This window comes from Mytilus trossulus, chromosome 2 (assembly GCF_036588685.1).
Source record: "Mytilus trossulus isolate FHL-02 chromosome 2, PNRI_Mtr1.1.1.hap1, whole genome shotgun sequence".
Lineage (NCBI taxonomy): Eukaryota > Metazoa > Mollusca > Bivalvia > Mytilida > Mytilidae > Mytilus > Mytilus trossulus.
Window position 1 is genome coordinate 84,503,622 of NC_086374.1, and position 27,187 is coordinate 84,530,808.

The 27,187-nt window shown below is 30.1% G+C and overlaps 1 protein-coding gene across 3 annotated transcripts; it reads left to right on the top strand.

Moving 5' to 3' along the window:
- Positions 1–2,776: 2,776 nt before the first annotated feature.
- On the top strand, positions 2,777–26,056 carry LOC134708201 (uncharacterized). 3 transcript variants are annotated; one of them, XM_063568553.1, is made up of 19 exons: positions 2,777–2,964; positions 9,802–10,137; positions 16,130–16,180; positions 16,504–16,562; positions 16,819–16,913; positions 18,776–18,844; positions 19,284–19,344; positions 19,910–20,003; positions 20,435–20,487; positions 20,766–20,953; positions 21,184–21,676; positions 21,921–22,091; positions 22,415–22,555; positions 22,922–23,029; positions 23,368–23,521; positions 23,789–24,018; positions 24,390–24,470; positions 24,745–24,871; positions 25,260–26,056. In XM_063568553.1, the coding sequence occupies exons 2-19, from the start codon at positions 9,846–9,848 to the stop codon at positions 25,460–25,462; spliced, it is 2,670 nt and encodes an 889-aa protein (XP_063424623.1). In that variant the 5' UTR covers positions 2,777–2,964; positions 9,802–9,845; the 3' UTR covers positions 25,463–26,056. The 3 variants fall into 3 exon arrangements, with proteins under 3 accessions (XP_063424623.1, XP_063424622.1, XP_063424624.1); XM_063568552.1 differs by lacking the exon at positions 2,777–2,964 and adding an exon at positions 9,422–9,553; XM_063568554.1 differs by lacking the exons at positions 2,777–2,964; positions 9,802–10,137 and adding an exon at positions 15,465–15,632.
- Positions 26,057–27,187: the final 1,131 nt, after the last annotated feature.

Consider the following 27,187-nt stretch of genomic DNA (forward strand, 5'->3'; position numbering starts at 1 on the left):
TTATCATTCCTTTAATTTTCTGTTCTTTTCTGATAGACAGATAGCCGGACTCTTCTTTACGTAATTAATTGTTGTACATGCTTAATTTATAAACCTTCAGAGATTGTCATGAAATATTCCAGATCAAGAAAAAAATATCAAAAAAAAATTTTAGATTATTTTTTTAAATCCCTCGAACGACAACAAATGCTATCAAAATTTTAGCTTTAGACATTAGTCATAGAAAAACTACTTCTTCGGCATTTTCATAAAATTCGATGAAGGTTCGACAAGTAGTTAATGTATTGAGAAATAACAAAATGTAAGCCAAAACTGCGACCACTTATTAATTGCAGAAAGAAATACATTTTGTCTTAAAATGCGGAAAACTTAAAGATATAATTGCTTTATCATAGTGATCTGAATATATACTCTTTTGGGACATAAATCACAGGCTCGACAAAAAATACAATCAGCATATCGAATCTGAGCAGATAGTGAATTGCTTTTTAAATATAGACATTAGACATTAGACATTATTTTATTTTTCCAATCATGGGCCCTTGTCAGGCAAGATACAAAAACATCATAATACAATGATTATATAAACATTAGTGAAATACACAATAAGTAATACACAAATAATAAATTGATAATATGAGCAATGTAGGATATAATTATAGTATTAAGAGACATTGAGTGCAATGAGGCCGATTTAATATTAAAAGGATATGATATTAAGTTTATTTTAAAATACGGAAACTAAAAAAATTGCAAAAATAGAACCGGGAATATAGTATCTCAATCTGCAGTAGTTCTCCTCATGACCAGTGCACAGTAGTGAGGGACTTCATCACAACAATGCAAAGGTCATCAAGGGGGGATCCTTCAGAACTAGCTACATATACATGAGATTACTCCAATAGTGATTCTCCTCATGACTAATGCACAATAGCAAGGGTTAACATTGCTACTGGACAATATTCATCAAGGGAACTCACTATGGAGAAAATATAAAGTTCAAATTACAAGTAGTAGAGGGAAATAAATCCCATTAAAACTTTTCATATTTCTTAATGAACATGCATAATTCTGATAATAAATTCTCATCTTCATTATTCATTAACCATATCAGTTTTTGTTTAGGGTCAAGATATTGAAAATTCTTGCAGCAATTATTTATCATTGTTATCATGTCTTTCCTTTGATCTGATAAACTATCACAGTTAAAAAGAAAATGTGTTTCATCTTCGACCTCATTACTACAACATCTCTTACATATTCTATTGTGTCGGGGAGTATTACTATATCTACCTCTCTCTATAAGTAAATGGTGAGCAGATATGCGAAATCTTGTTAGACTCCGTCTATCTTCAAATTTTTTAACAATATCAAGATATTTTTCACAACCAAAATTTGCTTTAAACGTAACATATGTGCAAAGTTTTCCTTCTGAGTGAGTTTTGAGATTCTTTTCCCAATCTTTTAACATGGCAATTCTTAGTTTTCTGTTGTCAATTGGTTTAGCCATGTCTGAGGATATTTGATAATTATTAATCAGTGAAAGAAGTTTTTCAGATGACATATACCATGATGGTTTCTTTGACTCATACAATTTCTTTGATTCTATAAATGCATTATATAACAATGGAAAGTTAGTGTCTGACTTTTCTAATCTGTAATAGTATTTAGTCATTGCTTTAATCATGTTAAAATATATTGGTAGTCTTCCCAACTCAGTTAATACTGCAAAATTGGTGCTTTTTTTTGGAGCTCCAAGAATAAATTTACAGAATTTAGTATGAAGTTTTTCAGCAGGTAATTTAGAATAAATATGGTCAAATGAAAAAATTCCATTTCTATATTTAGACGACATAGGATTAAAGGCACCCCATATCTCACAGCTGTATAGCAAGATGGGTTTGATGGTATGATCAAAAAGTACGTAGAATTCATAGCTGATTCAGACTTTTACAAAACAATCGAACACATATATTAAATGATCTATTTGAGTAAATTTAGTCCCTTTTCATTCAAAATTACAATCCATTGAAAAAAGAAGCACGAGGTTGGTGTGCTTTTGACCAGTTTTTCATTTTCTATGTCGATTTTTTATTTTATTTTCAAAATTCAAGTGTACGCCCGGGCGTTTTGACGTAAACGTAGCTACGCGCATGACAATGAAAAAAATTCAACTAGTAGACTACTTTTATAGCTCTAGTTCTACAACAGTATGTATCAGTATGCACTATCTCAATTAACAGCTTCCGTACTCGTCTTATATAACTAGGGCGATGTAGAGGACATTCTTGTGTGTATCAGACTCTGTGTGTATCAATATCAATATATTAAATTTGATGAGAACAACGCACAATTTCCAATTCCAAATAATAATTAAACGTCACGTTGTAGTTTTCAAAATCCCTTGGTGTCTATTATAGAGTGGAAACCTATGCTTCACTTTTTCTCAAAACATGTCACTGCAGTATGTATACTTTAATATTGCTGTAAATGACATACAACTTGTGTGACTTTTACATTTATTTTTCAGCGTCAGACAGGAGGCGGTTTTGACTCAAAATTCACTAAATTACATAATTTTAAATAAATTGATAATTTTATAAAAGATCTCTTTTTTCAATACCAAAGAATTTATTTTTATTTATGAGTCTATTTGATTATATCAAGGAATTGTATAGTATAATATACAAATCCTTGATTAACATACTCGGATAGGTATGGCTTGATTAATTCTCACTAATCTAACGAAGCCAAACAGAGTTATCTAAAATAGACTATAGCGGGCACCTTGGTCGCTAGAGGTCGCTCTTGTGACGTCACGCACCGGCGCTGAATTCAACTACGATTATGACAACAATGTGTAAATGGATATTATAAACACTACAATTTTTATCGATAATTGCGTGGATTTGCAGAGTTTTATTAGTTTTATAGAAAGTTTTTAATATATACTGACTTTGCAAGGTAAGTAACTTTTATTTTATTCATTTGAACCTGCATAATAAATTGCTGAATTGAAAATTTGATTTGGTCAGTTTGTCATCGAGTAGCAGATGTTCTTCACAGCAGTCAACCACGTGAGGTACGGAAGGGGGCATCGAATCGGTGTCCTACAAGTTACATGATTTACAGGAAAAGTATGAGAGTTTAAAGATATTTTGTTAGTAATAATGAAAATGAAACAAGACTAAAACTGAGAAAAAAAAATATAAATTATGCGGACGTCAAAACTTTTCATTATTTTTTTCTTTAATAAAAATCCCTAAACAGACCTTAATGTCTGTGTGATTCTGTATCAGATCAATATTCTCAAATTATCAATTTCCGGTTATTCAGATTCAAAAAGAAATTTTAAAAGTGCAGGTATTTACAATGTATTGTCATGTTTTTAACACTTTTATGATATCAGAATTTGTGTGACTTGTAAATTATAGTGTATCCTAACCCTAAGGGTAATGTCCAGTCTAATATTCTGTTTGTTACACCCCCCTATTAACACTTTCCTGGTGTCACAAATGTCCAAAGGGTCAGTTTCTTGTCAGACATGTATTCCTGCTTTACATGTTTATTATTTTGCTTTGTTATACATGTAAATTGTAATGCTCAATCACTATTTGGTTTTATCAGAACAATTTCTAAAATGTATGAATAATTATTTAGATATTCTCTTGACTTAAAAGTTGTTGTTTTACACTTTATACATGTATATAGAGTTTGCTTGTTATTTGTTATCATTCAAATTGTAGTTGGACGCATACACGAGATAACTGAGTGGTATTACATTGTTCTACAAAATGTAATTAATTAAATAAATAATTATGACGTCTTGGAAGGCAATTTTAATTTTTTGCCTCGACTCCATACTAGCCTTTCAAGATGTAAGAACTATTTGTAGACTAGTTCATCTACAGTAAACACTAGGCTGTCAACTCTGAAATTGTGAGTTCAAACCTAGTCCAAAAATTATGCTGTCTAGAAAGGCTATTTAAGACCTGTTGGTGACCTCCTGCTGTTTGTTCTATGGCCGGTTTGATACATTCCCCATTTGCATTCTAAAATTTATTTTTGATTTGTCTGTTATGCCTTCGCACATGTATTCACGACCAAATTTTTTTTATCATAAAGGTTAAAAGCCATACAAAAACGGCATAATTATTTGGACTAGTTCAAACCCTGCACATGGCAAGTGTGTACCACTCCAATAGTTTAATTGACTAGATTGCCAGTCATGCCCATGGTACATGTAGGTGGTTGTCTTAGGGCATCTTTGATTCCTCTATCATTAAATCATGCTGCCTCTATATTGTACAAAATGTACATGTATATTGTCATATTTCCAAGGGGGTATCCAGCCATTTTAAAAAGGGGGGTTCCCAACCCAGTATAAAAGGGGATGGGGATCTCAATCTAGTATAAAGGGGAGGGGGTCCAGCTATATGTCCCCATTCAAATGCATTGGTCGGCCAAAAAAAAGGGGGGGTTCCAACCCCCTGAACCCCCTGCCCCCTGGATCCACCAATGTTTCCAATAGTGCTAAAGGTGGTATCAAACACAGACAATCAATTGCAATCAATAAATGTTGTTCAAAAGCATAATATTTTCATACTGTAGTCTAATGTGGTTTAAAAGGGTGTATACCCCTGGTCCACCTTAAGGAGCTACTTTTTTTTATTAAGCCAAACTTTACCTGTTCCACTCCAAATCGTCTAGTTACTTTGTGATGTCTCCGTTTTATGTGGTTCTGTTTCTATTGATACTAATTGAAAGATGAAACATAAAACATGGTTTGACACTATTTTGTTTCTTTTGAAATTTAAACCTTTTTCCCACATAATTGAATTCTTTATTTACTTAGTGACCCACTCAATCAAGACATCTATTTGAATTGAAGTATCATTTATTCAATTCACAATGGCCTGTTAGAATAGATACTACAATCGGACAAGGGGAACCCTTTTCCCTATTCAAATTAACCTCTATTGACTGTCATTGTTTGCCCCCTTCATACATTATAACATAATGATAGAAGTTATCTTCTTTATATTAACCTGTTACAATTTAGATTGATTATTGTTTGGGTAATTAACTAGAGTTCAATTCTCACATCTTTGGTAAAATTTGGGGACAAATGTGACATATTGATGATAAATCACTTACAGGTAATAAATTATTGTAAATGTTAAGAAAAGTCAGAAACTTGAATAAAATAATAGTAATTTTACAATTTAAGGTGGTAATTTTATCTAGAAGAAGGTATAATACATGTATGTATTTCACCTTTTATTCAACAGCCTTGTTCTTCCAAAAATAATGATTTTTTCATTATTTATAGTTATATACATTTACGTAAAGTCATGTATTCATATTTTATTGTAATAATCCAATAAGTACAATATATGATGGACCTGTTATGTTAAAAGTGAAGTACAGATTTCTATGAGGATACTTCTATGTCTGTGGTTAAGGAATATTGTGATACTGTTCTCATTGATTCTGTTCTTTCATAATCCATTAATTAATGAGGCCTCAGGTAGAGTGGTGGAAGTAGAACATAACTTCATCCACAGCAATCACTTGTCTGTCAACACTGAGGTTTTGAGTTCAACCTTACATTTGAAAGGTCAGGTATATTCTAATTTGATCATCATCGACCTGAATGGTCAGTTTTCAAAGTGAAGGTCAATAGCTTTTACTTCCACCAAAACTAAAGAACTACACCCTGTCAGGCCACCCCCAAGATAATCAATTGTGAAAAATTGGTGTTTAAAACAAATAATCATTTAGTCATATTCCATTAGTGGATAATGATAACTTTCAGATTGAATTTAATTTTCTGATAAGTTGAATTATGACCTTGGAATCTTGGACTTTTCATGAAAAGTTACAGCAGATTTCATTGAGTTAGTAGGGAAAGGTAGAATCTTTGGTTAGTCTGTCAACACTGAGGTTTTGAGTTCAACCTTACATTTGAAAGGTCAGGTATATTCTAATTTGATCATAATTGACCTGAATGGTCAGTTTTCCAAGTGACCTGCAAATATAGTTCTATTGTTTCTTTAAAGAAAAACTTAGTTTCTGGTATCAGCGTTCAGGAATACGTATTTCATATCTGTCACATGGCAATATGCTTTGTAGCTGTTTATGACCATATAGAATTGAAACTAGCTTATATAGTCTGTGTTCATTCTTACGTTTGTTCGTCCGTCTGTCTGTCTTGCTTCAGGTTAAAGTTTTTTAAACAAGGTAGTTTTTGAAGTCCAATCAACTTGAAACTTAGTACACATGTTCCGTATGATATGAACTTTCTAATTTTAAGGCCAAATTTTACCCTTATTTCACAGTCCACTGAACATAAAACATGAGAGTGTGATGGGGCATCCTGTACTACTAGAAAACATTCTTGTTTATACATAAATCAGGGGTCTTTTATTTGTTTGATGTGTTTTATCATTTGATTTTGCCATTTGATAAAGGGACTTTCTGTTTTGAATTTTCCTTGGAATTCAGCTTCTTTGTGATTTCACTTTTGACATTGTCCTTGTGTCTATATAGAATGGTTATTTTTTTATTGACAATTGTACCACTTCTCTTAAGGGTTTTATAATGTATAGTACACATGCACTTCATAGAAACATGTAGTACATGACATTAATGGTATAATTGTAAAAAGATCAATACCATTATGCTTGAAAGATTCACATTGCCTATGAAGCTGCGCCAAATCTGCACTAAATAAAAGATACATTTTTTTACCACAAAAGGCCTTTCATTTACTTGGAACTATGGGGGAATTATCTTTTTGTTTTGTATAATAAATTTAACATATATTTGACAATAAAAATTTTATTTAAAAAAAGACTGGAACTTCCAAATTCGATTCAATTATTTTAAGTTGTATTTCTGCACTAAGTAATCATTGGCAGTTATTATTTGTATATTCCACGGTAGATTTAAACTCCTATGAAAGCCCCATTGACCGTTAACAAGCAATAAGAGTACTTATCATACAGTGCAGATTCAAAAGAGCATGTCATCCATGATAGCATGCAATCTAGGTATGTTTTAACTGAAAACATAACCTCAGTTTAACCCTCAGCGGTCATTTGACCACAAAGCAACTGGTAGATTGATATTAAGTGACTTTAAGTATTGTTGTGTTGGATGTTTTAGAGGGATTAAGAGTAGCCAGACTGTATACAATTTAAAGCTTTCCTCTAGGATATGATTTCTTGTATCAAACAGTGTCATTGAAACGATTCAGGTTGTGTGCTCTTGAATAAAACTAGGCAAACATTTATAACATTTTGTCATGATAATTTTAAATTGACGACTATGGGAAAATACAGGTCTTTATTCTGAAGAGTAACATGTGGTGCTGAGATACATTTACATTATAAAGACATAGTGGTTAGTTGTAGATATATCTATAAGTTGTGATAGATTTAAACATTACTTGTTGCCATGTACAAAATTTTACCAATGTTGCATGATGGTCATCAATCAGAGATGTCTACTCAGAAAGATGTCTTGAACTTGCAAGGGGCATATAATATATAAGAATTTGTTTCAAGTTTTCAAAACAAGTAGGCCAATCAAAAAGTAAGTGTTTGAATTCTAATACATGTAGGAAATCTTATAAACAGTGTGCAGAACTTCTCCTGATGTTGTTACATGTATATACAAATGAAGCTGCAGAAATCAGAATTTTTCAATATTGCATTTTGACTAACAGCTGTATTAACCATGTTATCCAATCAAAATGTGTGCATTAATAAGTTTTCTGTTTTGTTTAATTGGTCTTTGACATTCTCGTTCATCTGCTGTTCGGTAAAGATTCCCAATGTGTAAAGGTTGTTAGACCATTAACACTTACTCAATCAAAACATAAAATCATACATTGTAGATATAAAAGTTGAAATACATGTACTTATATGTGGTATAATATTGCCAATGAGACGACTGTTCACCGAAGACCATATTATAGCTAAGTTTACTACTATAGGTCACCTTACAGCAAAGTAATACATCCTTCAACAATGTGTATACCCTTACCACATAGTCAGCTTTAAAAGACCTGGAAATACCGTAGTAAAATAATCCAAACAATAAAACTAACAGCCTGTTTCATGTAAAAAAACAATGAACGAATAAACAAATGACAGATAACTTTTGAAAAATAGACTGCAAATTATAAAACATAAGCCAGAAATTTAAATATATTATAATTAATACACATCAAGAACAAAAGTGCTATCATTTAGAGAAAAAAAATGATACAAATATATTAAAGTCAATCAGAAACAACTCCTAAAATTTTCCCAACTCACTGTTTTGTTGGATATTGACACAGTTTTCAGAGTTTTGTAGTTTCGACATGTCAGAGATAAAGTATTTAAAAATTTCAATGACCCAGAACTTCTTCAGGTTAATTAAATGGGAGTAGTAAATTAGTCCCCTAAATCCATGTTCCTGATAACATCTAAAGTTGTATTGTGGAGAACATACCTGACATTCAATTAAGATAAAGACCTATTATGAAGTAGAAGATGAGTGTCATTCCTTATCATCATGCACAAATTAAATAATAACTTAATGAGAAGATAGCCTTAGGTTCAAGAGAATGATATGATTTTATATGATAATATCATTAATATGGTTTTAGTATTGGGGAAAAAATATCATACTGATTAAGCAAGTTCATTTTTAAAAATATAGATAAATTATTAGAAAAGAATAATTTTACTATAGATGTAAGTTGGTTGTATGCCAATAAGAGAAATTTACAGTAACACAAAATTTAGACAGACACAGGTTGAAATTAAGTGTTGTTAACATGCCAAAATTTTCAATCTAACTGTTAAACACAATAAATTAAATATTAATAAAACAAAAATTGCCCTTGATAAACGTCAGTGCTTTCTCCTCTTTGCAGTCATGTATTATAAACAAAACTAACAGGCCCCAAAAGAATTTCTGAAGCAAGTCATTTCTTTTAAATTAATGCAGAAAAATTGCAGATTTATATTTCAACAACATTTTGATTGGAGCAAGTTATTAGACTGACATATATGCAATATAATACTGAAAGTTTATTGTCTGTATGGGTACCTTATGGTTGGAATTCTCAATACTTCTAGCATGCCAACTAATGTCCCAATACACACAAAACTTATTTATATTGATGTTTCCCTAATGAAGTCTTAGTTGTAAAATGTCACATCATTTTGGATTTGTGTCATTCGATTGTTCCTACACAGATATACATGTAATTGTCCATAGTTAGACCCCTAGGGTACATGCAGTTTGGAAGAAGAATTGTATATCTACCCCAGATCAAATCAGCACATGTTGACATGTGTTATTGTTTAAGTGATCAGCCTAAGTCTACAATAGTTAAACAGTTATCTTAAGATGGAAAGATTTGATACAAAAGTAGAAAGTTTGGTAGGATCTTGTCATAATACTTGTGACAGCTCATATTACAACTTGTGCAACCAGAAATATATATAAATCTTTCCATGTTCAGACTAACAGAAAACTATCAAAATGAGAAGTTGGTATTTTTATGGATAGCAAATTTGGGATTTTAAATTGTGTTGATTTGGCTGTTATTTAAACCTAAGTTGATGGAAATTATTAGAATGACCAATTACAATGTTTTTACCATTCTGGAATTATGTATTGAAAATTTGGATAAAATATTATCTTTTTTATTTTATCAAATCAAATTTTGCATTTCAATTTTGTAGCAATTTACAAGAAAAAGTTGAATTTAACTAATTTGTTGTGATTTTTTTTCAGATTATGCAGTAACCTCCCCTTACAGTCCATATTATCAATCTATAATGGAGCATGTTTATGAAGAGATTGCCAGTCCCATAAAACAGATGAGACTTGAAGATGATGTGTGTAGCCTACAACCAGACAGTTCATATCCACAGTCAAGTTCAACACCAAAGGCCAACCATTCCTGTCCTAGCAGGACTTCATCTGGTACCGAGGATTCACATCCAGGCAGCTGTAGCTCCCAACACAGTAACCAGGGCAGACCATTTGGTGTGCTGGTTCCCAACAACAATAATCAGAGACTGGTACCCAAGTCAAAGACAAAACCCCTGAAAGTGTTGCAGAATCAAGGTATATGATTGTCAAAATTGAGAAAAATTATGTTACTAAACTTCCATTGGTCAAGGACATATATTATCGAGTGTCCATTATAAGTTTTTGCCCTGGCTCAAAATTTTTTTTGAAATTTTTATTCACATTTAGCATAAAAAATAACATTTCATAAAACACTGAATTTAAGATAATGATACAAGGATATATTTTCAAAATAACCCTCAATTAGAATCTAAAAACTTTTTTGCAAGGGAATTAAATATTAAAATACAAAGTTGAACTCAAATCATAGAACATTCATAGAATGATAAAATTTAAAACCCACCACGTTAAAACCTTTAAAATTATATATTCCAATATATTCCTCAGTAAGAAGTTTAAACCATAAAATTCTGTATTTAGATAGTAATTAAGGTAATAAAGATTTGATTTTATTGTCTGTTGATAAGTTTACAATGTGGTGTAATGATAGAGTGGTCAAGTTAAATATCTCTGTCATTACACAACTTTTGGACATTATACAATTCTTGTCACTGTCCATTTCCTGTGTGTAATAGATTTGGAAATGGCTGATTTCTTGATGTGTTAGTGGGTATTTCCTGGATATTTTATTTTGTGTCTGTTTAGACACCTACTGTGGGGATTTGAACACTGGGTCATTTTAAGCCCATTATGATCTTGTTTTGTGTAGTTGGTAATTGTTGTCATGCTGTTTTCTTGTGGCCAGTGGTCACTCTTTGACATATTTTATGGCCATTATAGGGAATTTTCTGTATTTTAATGTGTACAAATTGTTAATAGTAATTCACAATTTGTAGAACAATATGACAACTAGTGATTTGGGGGGAGGGTCAAATTATAAAATTTACTTGCAAAACATTTGAATTTTGGGTTATTCTCAGAATACAGAATTTCTGTTATTATTGGATATTTTATGAAAAAAAAAAAAATATAATCAGTAAATGATTCAGTTATATTTTCCTTTCTTAGTTTGGTGCAACATGTTGCTAGAAATAAATATCATTTATAATCTTCTGTCTTCAGGAGACAGATCTTAATTATGCCTGACAAATTCCTCATCTGGACAGTTAGAATAAATAAATTAGACAGTGACTTAAAACAGCTGCTTTTGCCCACACTGGTCATTGAAATGGCCAAACCATGTCCAAACTAACAAGTTTTTGTATAAATATTAACATTTGAACTTTCTAATGATGCTATCAAGCTACACACATTTCATGGTATGTTTTTAAAATGTCTACTCAGCAGTCCTGTGGGATGTAATTGTTAGATTTAAAATGGTCAGACATGCTTTCAATTAAATATTGTTTTATTCTATTCAATCGGACTGACAAGGGGGACAAATCTAATTGACATCTAATTTCAAAGTTTTGCTAATTTTCAGTATTTAAGATATTTAGTCTTGGAACAGGTGTAAGGCAAGTTGGATCATTACAGAACCCTCTAATTGACACCAGTTTTCACCAGTAGTTTACATCTTACATTGTTAACATGCTTCCCTAATTATCAGTGTGGTTGTGATAATATTTGATAATTTAGATATCAGTTGAAAGTCCATTCCATGGTTGATACAAATCCCCCTCTCAGGAGAGAGATAGTTACGTCAGACTGTTTGCTATAAGGAAATTAACTCTTGATAGGGATTAAAGCCTTTAGTAATGATCACTTCCTATTGTCAAGTAGTTTGGAACTTGATAACACTGATATAAGCTTTCATTTCTTCAAAATAAAATATCTATAAGGCCTAAATCAATTTATTGTTTGTTTCCCCAATCCCGACCCTGCCAAGCCAGGTGTGGGTAGGTAGGTAGGTAAAAAAAAATATTTCCAAAAAGCCTGAATATTATTGGATGATCTGGCAGGCCCGAAAATCAGAAATGAATAAAATAATATTTGACTTAGTTTTGACAATAAAATTTTATGAGTAGGATCACTTTTGAAGGGTCGGTAGGGATTGGGGAAACACACAATATTTTATTTTAGGCCTAATCAGTATTTGAATTTGTACAAAAATTTATTTGATTTTTTTTCTCCTCAAATATATCTATATCATGTAGACTCTTGTGGAGAGTTGTCTCATTGGCAATCATTCCACATCTTCTTTCTTATAAGACAGTAGCAAATATTTATGATAACTTGATCTTGTTTTTTGTTGATAGAATCTAAAAACTTAGTTTTTTCTCCAAGGTTTTTGACTTTGTGATTTAAGTGATGAATTGTACACATAAATTCTATGAATCTGTCTCTGTTCATCCATACAAAAATTAGATGATTTAAACTAAAGATTAAAACCTTGGGACTTTTAAAATGACCATAAAATTTGTAAACTGTCAAATTTCCTACTGTGCCTTTTGATCTAACTGGACACTTGACCAGGACATAGTTTAACCCTGTCTTCTGATGGTCAGAGATAATTAGGACAATTAAAGGAAACTGACCATTGAACAGTTGGCAATATCTTTACATTCTATGATTTTTTATGACAAATTTGATCTGATCAGATTTAACTGACACAGCGTATGATTTACACCTTGTGACTTTCATGAACTCCTAAACCCATATAAAATTCTCAAAGATTGTAAAGAATTCTGAAATATAATGCTTAATCAAGACACACTAGCAATACAAATTAGTTGGAATATTTCATCATTGGAAACATGAACTTATTTTGACATTGGCAAGTGTGAAATGTATAGGTCATTCAAAGTAGATCAATTACCAAGTACAAATTCATGAGAATTTTTACATTAATGATCGGTCATCATTGTAAATAAGTCAAATTTCATCTGACTTTTAAATCTTTTTTTATGAGAACTTAAATAAGTCATAAAAATGCAAACTAGATATTCTTAAATTGAATCTGTAATTTTATATATTGAATGAGTCCTGGTCATCTATTCAAATCAAATAAAAGATAACTTTTGACATTAGTTTGGACACTGGTCATCTAAAGTCATCTGCACTTGATCATACTTGTCAGGTGTCCAGATTGTTGTGTATCTGAAAAATTTTATTGACTAAATTGATTTGAATTACTTCTTAATTTTTAGCCGTTTTTGTTTTCGTAGACTAGCAAAATCACTGATGAAAGCTTATGATTTCATAAAATTTTCTAGATATGATATTGGTTTATAACAGCAGTTCTTTTAACAATGAAGTTATTGATGCAAACACTTTCACATACCACATACCCACTTTCCCGAATAATCTAAATTAAATCTATATCAAGAGCAGCTACAGTAAAATATTAAACATCTTTTGTCAATTTTATTTACATTTCTGTCAGTTTATTGATAAATTCAAATGTCTCACCTATTAATTTAAATGAAAATATTTAAATTGAAAGGGTAAAGATCAACAGGTATGAGAAGTCATTGTGAACAGTTAAATAGATTACCTAAGGTTTTATTGTTGTGGTATTAAATTGTGGTTAACATGTTGGCAAGTCGCGTGGCCCACACAAGGCCTGCATATCTTTATCAACTGAGATAGATTTAAAAATTTGAAATTTCATTTTTCAAATAAAGAGGGTAACACTATCAGAGGGAAAGTTTTTGTTTGTGATTAATGTACCACGGTTAATATAAGCTAAGGGACCTTGATTTATTTATGTAAATCCTCATAATGTTGAAAAATTTAGTGCAAGAAAAATAGAGTGCTGTTACATACAAAACACCTGCCTGCTGTCACATGGCAGTACCTGACATGGCATATAATAAAGGGTTTGATGTTTGCCCAGAAAAACAAAACAATTTATTCATAGTGCAATGTGCAATTTATATCCTTATTCTGCTTTATTTAATATGATTTTTAGGGGCCAATAAAAAGATTTGGCATGAGGATTTTTTTCAAATTCAAATTCCAAAAAATATAATTGATTACTAAGATTACATATAATTTACATGACCATCAGCCATCATATGTAGGAGATAAGATCTATTTTATGTCATGATATAATCCTAAATTTACCTTCCTAACAAAGAAAAGACAGGTGCAACTGTCATCATGAGGCTACTTGAAGGGGGAATTGTTAATTTAAATTCATAATGCTTACAAAATAAGAAGCTAAGAAATTTCCTTCTGTGATGAGATAACTAAGCAACAGTTCTTGATGATAGCTACCCCTTTGTGGTATATGCCCTTCTAGGTCAATGGCCTTCCACCCCTGACTACGCCACCCTGACTCTCTTTTTATGTTAACTAACAGTAGCAGCTGTTTTCAAATTTTCAAAATTTCAAATGTCATCATCAAGACATTCAAATTCCTATACACTAACGGTACAGGTGTGTGCCACTTTAAACTAATTATAAGGTGGATTGCTAGCTTCTGTTTCGGAACAGGTGCCCTTTTCCCAAACATTGAAGTTTGAATTATATTTGAAATTAAAGTCACTGAACTGAAATTCTTTTTATTGTTAAAAAAGTTATAATTTTTTATCAAATTCTTGCATTGTATTTTTTATAACAAACTTGACATTTTTGTAACTGATTACTCCTTAACAATTTTATAATAACTAAGAACATATGGAAACTGGTAACTGACCATTTAAATCATAGGGACATTGGATACAGAGTTCATTATAATATACAAGTAAATCATTTTACCTATTCTGAACCAATACTAAAACTGGTAATGAAGCGGATTATTCATATAAATATGATTTTCATATCAATATTTATAAACATGATAAACACTATAATTTTAAAAATCACTAATTGCTGGAAATGTAATAAATTATAGTTAAATTAAAAGGCTTTCTTTAAGTACTGCCTGGTCAACCCTTTAAAGTAATAAAGATCTGTAAATAAAGTTAGAATATGATATTTCTGATACCTAGTATGAAAAATTTATTACTTTATAAGTTAGGAATAACTGTTAACTTTTATTATTTCAAGACTGTATCGGTACTTGACATGGGCAATAGTTTGATAGATTACCGATTTTAGATTATACTTACTCTTCAACGAAGCCACTTGTTTTATAAACTCATACAAATTTGTAAACTAAGGACCCTTAAAATTATAAAACTTTATGATTTGGAAGTATTCACATATGAAAATGTCACTCATATAAATTATAATTTGTTGATATTTGGCATAAATATAATCATAAAGTGTCATGTATTGGTACTCAAGAAAGTGTCTAAGTTTACACCTGTGTTTATTACTTATGTGATCAATAGGTGAAATATACAAGTTTAAAAATATTGACCAATCAAAATCCTTCATTAATCAGAAGTTTATGATAATTAGATAAATGTAAACAAACACCTTGCAAGTAGCACATGATCTTATTATGGAATTTTGATGTATTACATACATGTATTAGTTGAAAGGGATTTTTAGATTGTTGGATTGCACCTATATATGTAAACATTTGTAAAAAGGATATTTATCTCAAGTTTATGAAATGACGAGAAATTCATCAATGATGTTAAATCATCTAAACAGTGAAATTAGTGTATCTAAAAAAGGAATGTTTACTACTAAAGGTATGATTTAAGTCTTGATGTAAAATAGATATAAAATAAGTAACTTTGGAGAAAAAATATTTTTGTTTGTAAATATTATACAGCACATTTTGTCTTCACTAATATTGATTTTTTTCTGGTGCTGAAGTATCATTTTGAACACTAAAAAAGTTTTTGTTAATCAAAAATTAGTTTTAGTCATAGATGTTATTCAATTGTTTGATTTTTTATAAAAGAAAAATGATCATATTGTTTCCTTTAGTTAAAATAAATTAATAATGTGACCATTGTCTTTCAACTGTGCATGGCCTACCTGAAGTCCTATCTTAAACACTGTTATAGGATTGAAATGGTTGTACATGGGCAATGTGCAATGTTGCTATTAAGCATCAATGTAAGAAAAAACAGAATGTTTGAGTAAAAGCATCTTGAATAAAAATGCATATTTTAAACTTACATTAATATAGATTTTCAAGATAAATTCTGATTTTTAGTAACATATTTATTTTCTTTTTCAGGTCAGCTTAAGATTTCAGCCTATATGAATTTTGGACTTTTAACTGTCCATGGTAAGCTTACTAATTAATTAGTATGTTTTGATAGATCTCCTGTAGTCTTCTTCAGCTTGGGATACTAACTGTCTTTTAAGTTTAATCTAGAAAGTGTTCTCAAATTGCAATGATGTAATAGAATAAAAGGATTATAAACTTCAAATACTTATTCAATTGGTAGCTTACAAAAGATTAAAAAAAAAACATCTTCAAAGATGAAAAGATTATGCACTTACTTTTAATTATTTTTGTTTGTTTATTTATATTTATAAGCTTCTTTATTGTGTATTGTTATTATCAGGATTATATTTGTATTTAAAATATTAATATTATGTTTTCAGTTGTACAAGGCAGACATTTGTCATCAAAACAGAGACCACTGTGTGATTCTTTTGTCAAAGTAAGTTTATTGTTATCAAAGGGGGATAAGTCAATTTAACTTCAGCATTCATTATATAGATCTTACATGTATAAAATAGAGATCTTTAAAAATATGAAAAGATAAAAGCTAAACCATGTATTGATTTGTCTTTTTCATCATTTTATTAAATTAAAGTAAATACCATGTATGTTAGATTGATTGTTTAGTTTTAAAGTTTAACATATTTATAAACTGTATGTCTTATTTTTATATTCTTTAATTTTTTTTTCCGTAGATGTCTCTAATTCCTGATGATAGTAAGAGATGTAGATGTAAAACTGATGTTAGAGGTGAAACCAACAACCCATTATATGATGAGAAATTCTCTTTGTAAGTACTCAAAACACAATAAAAATTTGCATATTTTGTATTTTCTTCTGGTTTGTACTTTCAATTAGTTTCAGTGTAAGATGCTAAAAGCAGTTATGCATTTAGAAAATGTTAAAACAAGTTACAACAGAAAGTTCTAGTTGTCATTTGACAGTCCTGACAATGATGAATCAGTGCCACCATAATTTGTCTTGCCAAGTTATTTGCATATTTCTAATTAGTGATTAAAGTTACATGATTAACAATGAGATAAAAAATATATTAAATTGATAATTAATTATATGAAAAAAAATATTGAGTTTAACAAATTATAGAACAGGTTTTTCAAGTATGGTTTCTAAAGATCTTTTCCATACAGGGAATTTGGAATAGAGATCATATTATTAAGACTTTGTAGATTAAGAAATGAAAAGTATAAATAAAAAGTATTTTTAGTTATTTTGATAATTTGAATGTTATGTAAACATGATAATGTATTAGTTAATCTGACTATCCAACATCAAAGTAACATACCTGTAGATTTTACCTGAAAGATTCACACCTTAGATGTTTACACGATCATAAGATAATCTTAATCCTATAACATGAAAGGCTAGGCTCAATGGTAGCTTCATAATTCTATAGAAATACATGTAATAGTAGAGTTCTATTGAAAGACAAATTATCACCTCGACTTGTGTTGATAACAATTACTTAAGAGGAGGGATAGAGAGAAAATCATGGCTTTTGTGTTGTATGTTGACTCTCCAAGACTCCTACTTGATAAATATTTGAAATTTGTTTACATAAAAAGTAGGCTTTGTATTCTGAAAATTATAATCTCAATAGAAAATAAACTTTTATTACCAATTGTGTTTCACTGCAAAATGACAGGTTAAAGTCTTCATAAACAAATATAAATCCTTGTTTTCAAAATTCCAAAAGGAATACTGTATATAATTGTATAAATAAACCAATTTTTCATGGCCGAAACGTCTTGAAAAATTGGTTTATTTATACAAACAAATATAAGTTAAGATTTTCAAAAGAAAAGGTGAATAACAGTGATGGTTAATGTTTTGGTGTACTATACACATTCAATAATCTACTGTAAATACTATGTAGTTGTCTCATTACAATCATACCAAATCTCTTTATTTTCTGATTTGTTCTGGTCCAAATATTTTAATATGCCATTAATATGTACTTTGTCCCTAGAACATTTGATATTAACATTTTCCCGCATCTGTTTCCAGCATTTGTTTGTTTGAACCTGTTTAGAATTAAATGGTCAGTAACTTTTTAATCCCTCTATATGATTCCACACTTGGAGATATTGAAATCCATTTAACATTGAATACCCAACATTTGTCCTTCCATATTAAGACTATAAGACTCCTGCTGCTGAGCCATGCTTTAAGCTTATTACAATAATTCCAAACATGTAGAGACAAATAAATTAAAGCCCATATCTCTTGGTGATTTTGGACATTTGATTCAAAGTTTTATTACATGCACATGTTGGTCATTGTTTCTAGAAATTTGGTCAACTTTTATTAATTTTGTTTTCTACGACATCTGTTAATGTTGATATGGACAATATAAAAACTATGGATTATTATTTACGTTAGAAATTTGAATTCAAAATTGAGGAAATATATTTAAATATGAATATCAATATGGAAAAAGAAATCTATTTTTCCAAAATTTGTTTTTAGATATATTGAACCTCAAGAGTTTTTTCATGTATAATTTTTTTTTTTTTAAATACATGAGATTCTGCGTGAAGCTTTCAGTTGGTACAGTTTTAAATCAATACTATTTCTTATTTTAAAAAATGAAGTTATTCTTGACTTTGAAATTTTATATTTGTTTTTTTTCAGTGAGCTTTTAGAAGAAGACTACCACAAGAGATTATATATTTCTGTATGGAATAAGGACCAATCTACAAGGTAAATTTAATCATTAAAAATCATCAACATTTTATTTTCACAACCCATAATTTGTCACATTTTGGTAGCAAGAGTCAATAGATATTGATCTGGTAAAAGATTTTATCAGGTACATTGAGGATAATTTGCTAGATAGTCTCCCTTTGATCTCACATGTGTGACTCTTTGATCTTCATCGATCAAGATCAGCCAACAATGCACTCTATTATTGTCACATTTAGAAATGACAGAAAATTGAAATTTTGTGAATTAAATTGACACCTTTACAAGACTTTAACTATCGTCAAATTGAAACTTTATTTAAAATCTATTCCATAGAATGGACACATTTAGATTTAATCTGGTAAATAGGTGCAAATTTGTCCTTTTGAAGTTTTTGTGACTTATTTATGCATAGTTACACTTTATTTTTAAAACGTTAATTATTTTACATTTTTAGCATGTGTGAATTTCTTGGATGCATGTCATTTGGAGTCCGACACTTGCTGAATCCAAACAAGGTAAGCTGTAATTATATACGCCTCTTTTGACCGTAAACTGTATTTAATTAGGTCAGACTATTGTAATTATATACGCCTTTTTTACCTTAAACTGTATTTAATTAGGTCAGACTAGAATTTATGTCCTCCGGGCAAACATACATGCAGTGAAATAATTCATGATTTTGTTAGATTTATTTTTGCCACATTAATTTCTTTATGTCATTTATTAAAAAAAAAGTACGAAACTTGCAGAAAGATACAAATTAAACAAGTATTAACACATTTATATTTCAACAACTGAGAAATTAGTGTTTTTCTAGTTTATTTGAAACAAGATTATAAGAAGCCATATACCTTGTCATTGTCAATGATTGTAAAAAGATGCAACAATCTTCTTGTTCTGCTTTTTATTAAACAATGATACATGTTCTCTATGAAAATTACAATGAAATGTTTTAAACCTTTTAAAAAATTTCACCACATGCACATACTTATTTAAAACTAACTTTTATTTTTTACCAGGATATTTCTGTACAATAATGTGGTATAAATTTGTAATTTGATTTTTTTTTGTATATTTTAGGACATTACTGGATGGTATTATTTGTTAACAGAAGAGATTGGTAGAAAGAAACATTTACAAGTATCTAGTAAACAAAGATCAATACAAGTTAAACGTAAGTCATTTACATGTTTGTATACTACATATAAAGTCACAAAGAAAGTAAAATATAGCAGTGTTTGATTTAATAATACTCAAAAGTACTGATTGGAAGTGACAAAACTGTCAACAATTATAATTAATTATACTCATCAGTGCTATATAAGTGTGACAACACTTTAGAATTGACACAATTGTTGTTAAGTGTAATGTTTAAGAAGCGACATTCAAAATTGAATATTCAGCATGTCCAGCAAACTTCTTTTATATGTAAATTTATTAATTTTCAAAGAAATAGTAAGTTATTTAATGTCCTCTTGCAAAAATGTTATTGAGTTAAAGGAACAGACCAACAAATATAATATACTGTATAAAGTATAACATGAATTCATTTAAAATCTCTCTAATAAGTTCTATTGTATTAATGTTATATTTATTTGTTTATAGATCAGCCAGTACCACCAGTTAACCAGGATGTTTGGGGCATGGAATCTCTTACAGTAAGTTAAATTATCTCCCTTTCGTCAGGTGCAAGGAACTTAAATTCACTTCTCAGTACAATTTCTTAACATTTTACTCAAGTATTGTTTTAACAAGCTTAACTGGAGGTGTGAAAAAAAATAAAAGGAAAAGAAATATATAAGTAGAAATATTAAAGAAGAATGATAAAAATGAAAGCTATTATAAAGGTAGGTTTAGGCCCTTGAAGTTAAAAGTACACAAGGGATTGAGTTTTATGTGAATTTGAATCATAAACCCTTACTTATTTTATTTATAGATTACACTGGAGAGAGGGAAGCATGGTTATGGATTCTCTGTTGTGGAGGAATCCCCTGTAAAAGTAGGAAGAGTTGATAGGGCTTCCCCTGCTGAGACAGCTGGTTTACATCCTGGGGATTGTATCATCAAGGTCAATGGACAGAATGTGTCAAGGTCACAGGCTGGTAGTGTGGCAAAACTTGTCAAGTAAGTCTAGTAAACAGGACTTTAATGTTATCTTCATGAATATTTGTCAATGAATTTGTTAACATTTTTGAATTTCCGACCTTCAACCTTCTTTGAAATTTTATTCTAATGAAAGAATAGGCTTTCTAAATTAAATTTAAAAAAAGTAAAGAGACAATTATTTCTTCAAAATATTTAAAAAATAGATTGTTAATTTGATATGTATTTAAAGGTTATTTTTTTTATTACAGAAATGGAGGACAACATCTTATAGTAGAAGTACAAAGGTTAAAACAGGTATCCACGGAAACATTAGATAAGACTGAAGTCAATAAACAGCCATCCATGTCGGCCTATGATTATCTTCCCATGAGAGAATTACAGAATTACCAGAACTACAGAACTATGCAGAATTACCAAAACATTGACTGTAATACATACCAAAACATGCACACCAGAAAGCTGGCAGACTTTCCTAGAGTACCAGTTCATCAACAGGATGTTAGGGTGACAGAGTACCAGAACATAGGAGGACTGGATTATCCTATAAACAGGGTACCAGATTATCAGAATAAAAACTATGTTGCCATGAGAAACACACATGATCAGCATGATGGTTCTGATGCTGATTACTCAGATAATGACTGTAGAGAGAATGAGTTCTCTGTTGACGAGGGGATTTACTCATTACCGAGTAACCTTATAACCAGTACACCTCTGCCACTTCTCTGTAATGGATATCAGGTAAGGACCAGTTTCATCTTTATAAACACAGTTTAAAAATAAAACTATTCTTTATCTATTCACTTCTTTGTTTTACATGACATGAAAAAATCAGTTGAACTGGTGATTTCAAGTTCAGCCATATTTTATTTTTTGTAGTGAAAACATGTTTCATTTTGTTTAAAGATAAGAATCTTGAGACAAAATTTATCTTTAAAAAGATTTGTGTTGACATAATATAATAAAATGTGAATAATATTTTCAGACAGTGCAATCAACAGAGAAAAGAAGACAGGAAGCCATTCATCGTCTGCTGACAGTAGAAATGGACTTTATTGATCTGATGCATGCTGGGATACAGAGATACTCACGCCCTCTACGTCACTGTATTCTATCTCAGGGACAACACTCAGCCCTCTTCCAGAATGTTGAAAAGGTAAGTTCTAGCAAAATAATATAACATTTGATTTCAAAGTGGAGAGCAATATTGTTCGTTTTTGCTAAATTATTGGTATGAAAAACTTGTCATATTTGAGTTTACTGCCCTGTTGAAATAAATTTTATCAGATCAAGTTGAATATCATGATAAAATGATCTCTGAACAGTAAAAATGTAATATAAAAAGATAATTAATGAACTATTAGAACCAGCTTTTACAGGAAAAATAAGCACGTTCAAAATTGGACATTAGACAGAATTAATTCTAAACATGATGATATACATAACTGTTAAATTTTATAACTTGTTTATTTTTTACAGTTGGTGACAATATCAGAATACCACGTAAAACAGATGCAGGACAACATGAATTCTTCTGACACAGACACCAGTACATCAGTGTCCAGTAGTGATAACGGTCATCAGTTTGTACAACATCTCTGTATGATCTATCAATCTAAGGTAAGTTAACTTTAAACAGATTATAAGAAATATTAGTTACCATCTTTATTTTTGATTGTTTCTAATGAAAAAAAAATTGTCTTACCCTTTCAATGTTAACTTTTGTAACAATCTTTTAATTCCAATCACATTTATGCCATTAAATACAGAAATCCTGACCATCCATGATGGATTTATAAAAATTAAGACGTGGTGTGATTGCCAATGAGACAAATCTGCACAAGAAACCAAATTACACAGAAATTATTATCTACAGGTCACTGTACAGCCTTCAACAATGAGCAAAGCCCATACAGCATAGTCATGCATGCTATACATTGAATTGATGTACATATTTATTATATATTGGAATGTTTTGTTTTTCAGGTGAACATGATTTGTCAAGCTTATGATTTGTACGCAAGAGGAATAGCAGGAGCCAATCAATCATTAGCTGAACTTAGAAAAAATCCAGAATTTGTCAAGTTTGTCAAGGTATGTCAAAAAATATGTTAAAATAAGTAATTAAATTTGAAAACTGAAATGCAAAGTTGTTCACCACTATTGCATATTTTGTAAATTCCTTTGCATTATACATAAAAGAAAAGATATTAAGTATGTGATGAGATTTTTTTACATATACAAAGAAAAAAAAATGTGCAGAATCTAATTTGTTGATACAATTGAAACAAGATGAACCAAAATTATCTTCAATTACACAATCCTGACAACTGTCCAAGCAGCTGCTCTTAATTAGCAAATAAGAATTTCAGTATATGATTTAGTGTTCAAAGTTTTAAATAGCAAGTCATATTTAGATTTTTTTCTTTTAGGAACCAAAACTGCAATCCGGTCAGCCATCTATCAGTGCCTTTATCTACAGACCTGTACAACATGTTAATGAACTATACCAGACCCTTAAAGAAATCTTCCTCAATACAGACAATCAGAGTCGAGACTTTCAGGGATTAAAACATGTTGTAGAAGGTAGGTTATCTTATAGTTATGACAAAGCCATTATTTGTGAGCAATGAAAACCCTGAAATCTTTTTTTGAAGAACATACTATATTGAAAATGGTATATTAAAAGTTTTGTTACATACATTTATAAAAAGAAATAAGAAGAAAATTTCAGTTGTAAGCAGAGCATTTACAAGCCAATTGAATTTTTATGTTCACCAATATCTTTGAAAATGATTAGCCTACAAGAAGCAATACATTATCAATACAATATTTTCTCTTTCTTTATTTCAGTTTTACAAGAATGTGTCAGTGGAATCTCAAACTACAGTTGTGTTGATCAAGTTTTAAGTCTGTCGTCATTAACCTCATCATCTGCTTCTGAAAGTCATAAGTCAAGGTCATCCAGTTCTGACAGTGTTAGTTCACATCCCTCCAAAGTCCCCGTTTCCTGTTCTATGAGATCTATGGATTCTGAAGTAATGAGGATCCAGGATAAACTGGTGTTCCCACCTAATGTGCCTGTAAGTATATTATATAACTTGAAACCTCTTTATTTGAACTATGAAAATGTGGATGTTTTTTTAGTTGTTTGTGTATATCTGGAGTGATTTTTTTTCATTTTTATGTTGTCTTTTGCTTCTTACTAAAATATTGTAAAATGATACACACAGAAGTAATACAAGGACTGAACAAAATGTAAATAAATATTAATTTGAAGGAGAAATCTGCTGGACAGTTTTCAATTAAATGATAAAAACATTGAATTCATTCCCTTTTGTTAGAAAATGTTTAATTTAAAAAAAAAATAGTTTTAATTCAAAGTCTTTGATTTAAAAAAGGAACTTTTAATGGCGCACCATTTTGATTATATTCAAACTTTTTATTTTTCTAGGTGTTTCAACTGTGTAAAGAAGAAAGACACTTGATTTATGCTGGTGAACTGTTTAAATGTGAAGGGAACCAGTGGAAGAAGGTAAGAGTTGTTTCCCTTTCTGTAATGCACAATTTAAAATTTCCATTCCTGGAACTCTTAAAATTTTTTGTAGTTAAGATTTTAAAGTGGTAGTATATATAACAATTCTTTCAATACAATAGTTTGTATATTTTTTACAAGTCAACAGTGTTTTGAGAAGAATTTATCCATTTTTAATTGGGTAAAGATAAAAGTTTTGATCATATTTTACACTGTCTTGTTCCAATTGTTCAAATGAATCTATTGCTAAAACATACTCTATTTTTAATTACAGGTCCATGTGATGTTGTTCTCTGATTTGTTAGTTGAAACTGAACATGACCGTGATGGACACCTAAAAGTCATCCATGAGCCACTTAATCTAAAGGACTTAAATGGAATAGAGGCTTTGAGAAGTCATGGTAAGCACTTTATATGTGTTGTTAATATTGTTCTTTGTACTCTGGTGGAGAGTTTTCTTACTGGCAATCATACCACATCTTCGTGGTTTTGTGTGTATAAACAACACTGATTTTATGCAACCAACAAAGTCTTAATTTCAACTTATTTAAAAAAAAAAAAGAGAAGAATACTTTGTATATTTTTAACTCTACAGATTGATTGTTGTTTGCTTAACGCCCTCGACACTCGGAACAAAAATATTTGGAAAATGAAACTTTTTTTAATTTGTTAATCTTGCTGTCAAGGCTTATTTTGATGAAGGAGGACATGAGGAGATATAGGAATATGTGTAAATATTACAATGTAAATTAAGCATATTGATTAACTGATCTTGATTTGTTTTTCCAGGTACAGAATTTGTTTTACATTTCCTGTTGAGAGACTTTGCCACCAATCAAATGCGACATGCCAAGTTATTATTCAGAGCTCCAAATATGGAACAGAAATTTACGTGGAAAAGTTTACTAGAACAGAAAGTGACATCTGCTGGGGGACAATTACAGCATTTCAGTTCTATGAGTGACTGTTCAGAGACAGGTGTACTGATATGAACTGACAAATCGTGTTATCTCCCTTGGTAACAATTGACTCATGTGTTATCTCCCTTGGATAACATTGCTAGATAATGTGTTATCTCCCCTTAATAACACAGCACAGTAAGTGTGTGAACAGAGAGTGCTGTTGCTGACAGAGACAGAGAAGTCATAAATGATTGAGGAAGATACTGACACGAAAAGACAAGAATTTTATTAACAACAATTTTCTGACTAATTTGTGCAGTAAAGATGGTAGTATGATCAAAAGAGAACTTGAGAAAGAGAAATACAAACGATTTTATTTATTTAAGCAATTTTGTACTTTGTTAGGCTGTTTTAAAAAATACTCTTAGTTTAGTGTAGTTTTAGAGTTTTGAGAGCAGCTTGTGACTGAAAACTGATTTTTAGAACAAAAACGTTGACAGAAGAAATAGTAACTTTTGTTGAAGATTACTGTTTGCATGTTTTGTTTTGTCTGCAGTGTGTTTTGTTTTCACTGTAAATTATTTGTACATTTCTTATGCACCATTAGTGCTATCTATAAACTCATGCACCGATTGTTGTACAATTATTTATTTTTCACATTGCAATAAATATTTTGTGTTATTACCTCTTATTGTCTACCTCTTTTCAATGATGACAGCAATTGTATACGATGTTGTAGAAAAAACACATTTTGTTGTGTTCAAATTGTGTATTCTTGTCTCTAAAACAGGTTTTGTATGGGTACATTTTATGTGGTCAAAATGTTAAAACTGATTGTTTTCATTTAAGATTATTAAAATTGAGGTTTTAAATTCCTGGATAACAGCATAAAATATTGAAATTAAAACCCTGGTGGATAGTTTATAATAGCAATAAGATCCCCAGATGTTATCTTTGTTTCACAAAAAGAAAATGAAATGAACACAATGTCCTCTTAAAAGAGTTGGTAAAAGATTTTTATAAAATATCACAAATATTGAATTTATCAATATTTTTTTGTGTGCACATGACATTAGAGGGTCATTATGTTTTTTAATTTGTGAATTTTAGGTTAGAGCTTTGGCTACCTGTCTATGAGGTCGTGGAAATGTCAACTTGAAACTTGCAACAAAAGAACACATTATTATAATGATTTTGTTTTGTTAGACAATATTTGCCAGCTTTGGGTTTTGACAAAAAAAATCTAGATTTTATCATCTTGTGTTTCTGTTGACATACTGTATAAATGGCTGGCTGTCTGGGATATACAAAAACAAACATGAAGTATTTCATATGTTTGTCTAGTTAATATTAATTAACAATCTCGATTTCAGTTTTTTTCTTCACCAAGATTGTTATGAAACATAGCAAACAGATATTTCAAGCTTTATACTGTTTGCCTGAATAGTAGATTTTTAAATTGATATCTAAGCATTTTATTGATATTTTCTATTATCATAGTGTTTTTTAAAATTTTAAAAACAATATTTTAAGGACTCAAAAATATTTTTGATGTTGTAATTTTTTATTTTTTTTAGAAAAACATACCGATAGTGATTCATATCCACAACGTGTAAAGTTGACAAAATAGTTTTCTAAAATAATTTGTACTTGTTATACATTTTTATACAGTTTTACCTGACTCATTTTTGATAAGTTTTATAATTCCAATGCAATACTATGGATAATCAGTTCTGATTTTTTTAAAGTTTTTATATGTATGATTTATGGCCATTTACTTATTTTTTTGTATTTATGTTTCAGTTCAGAATGTTT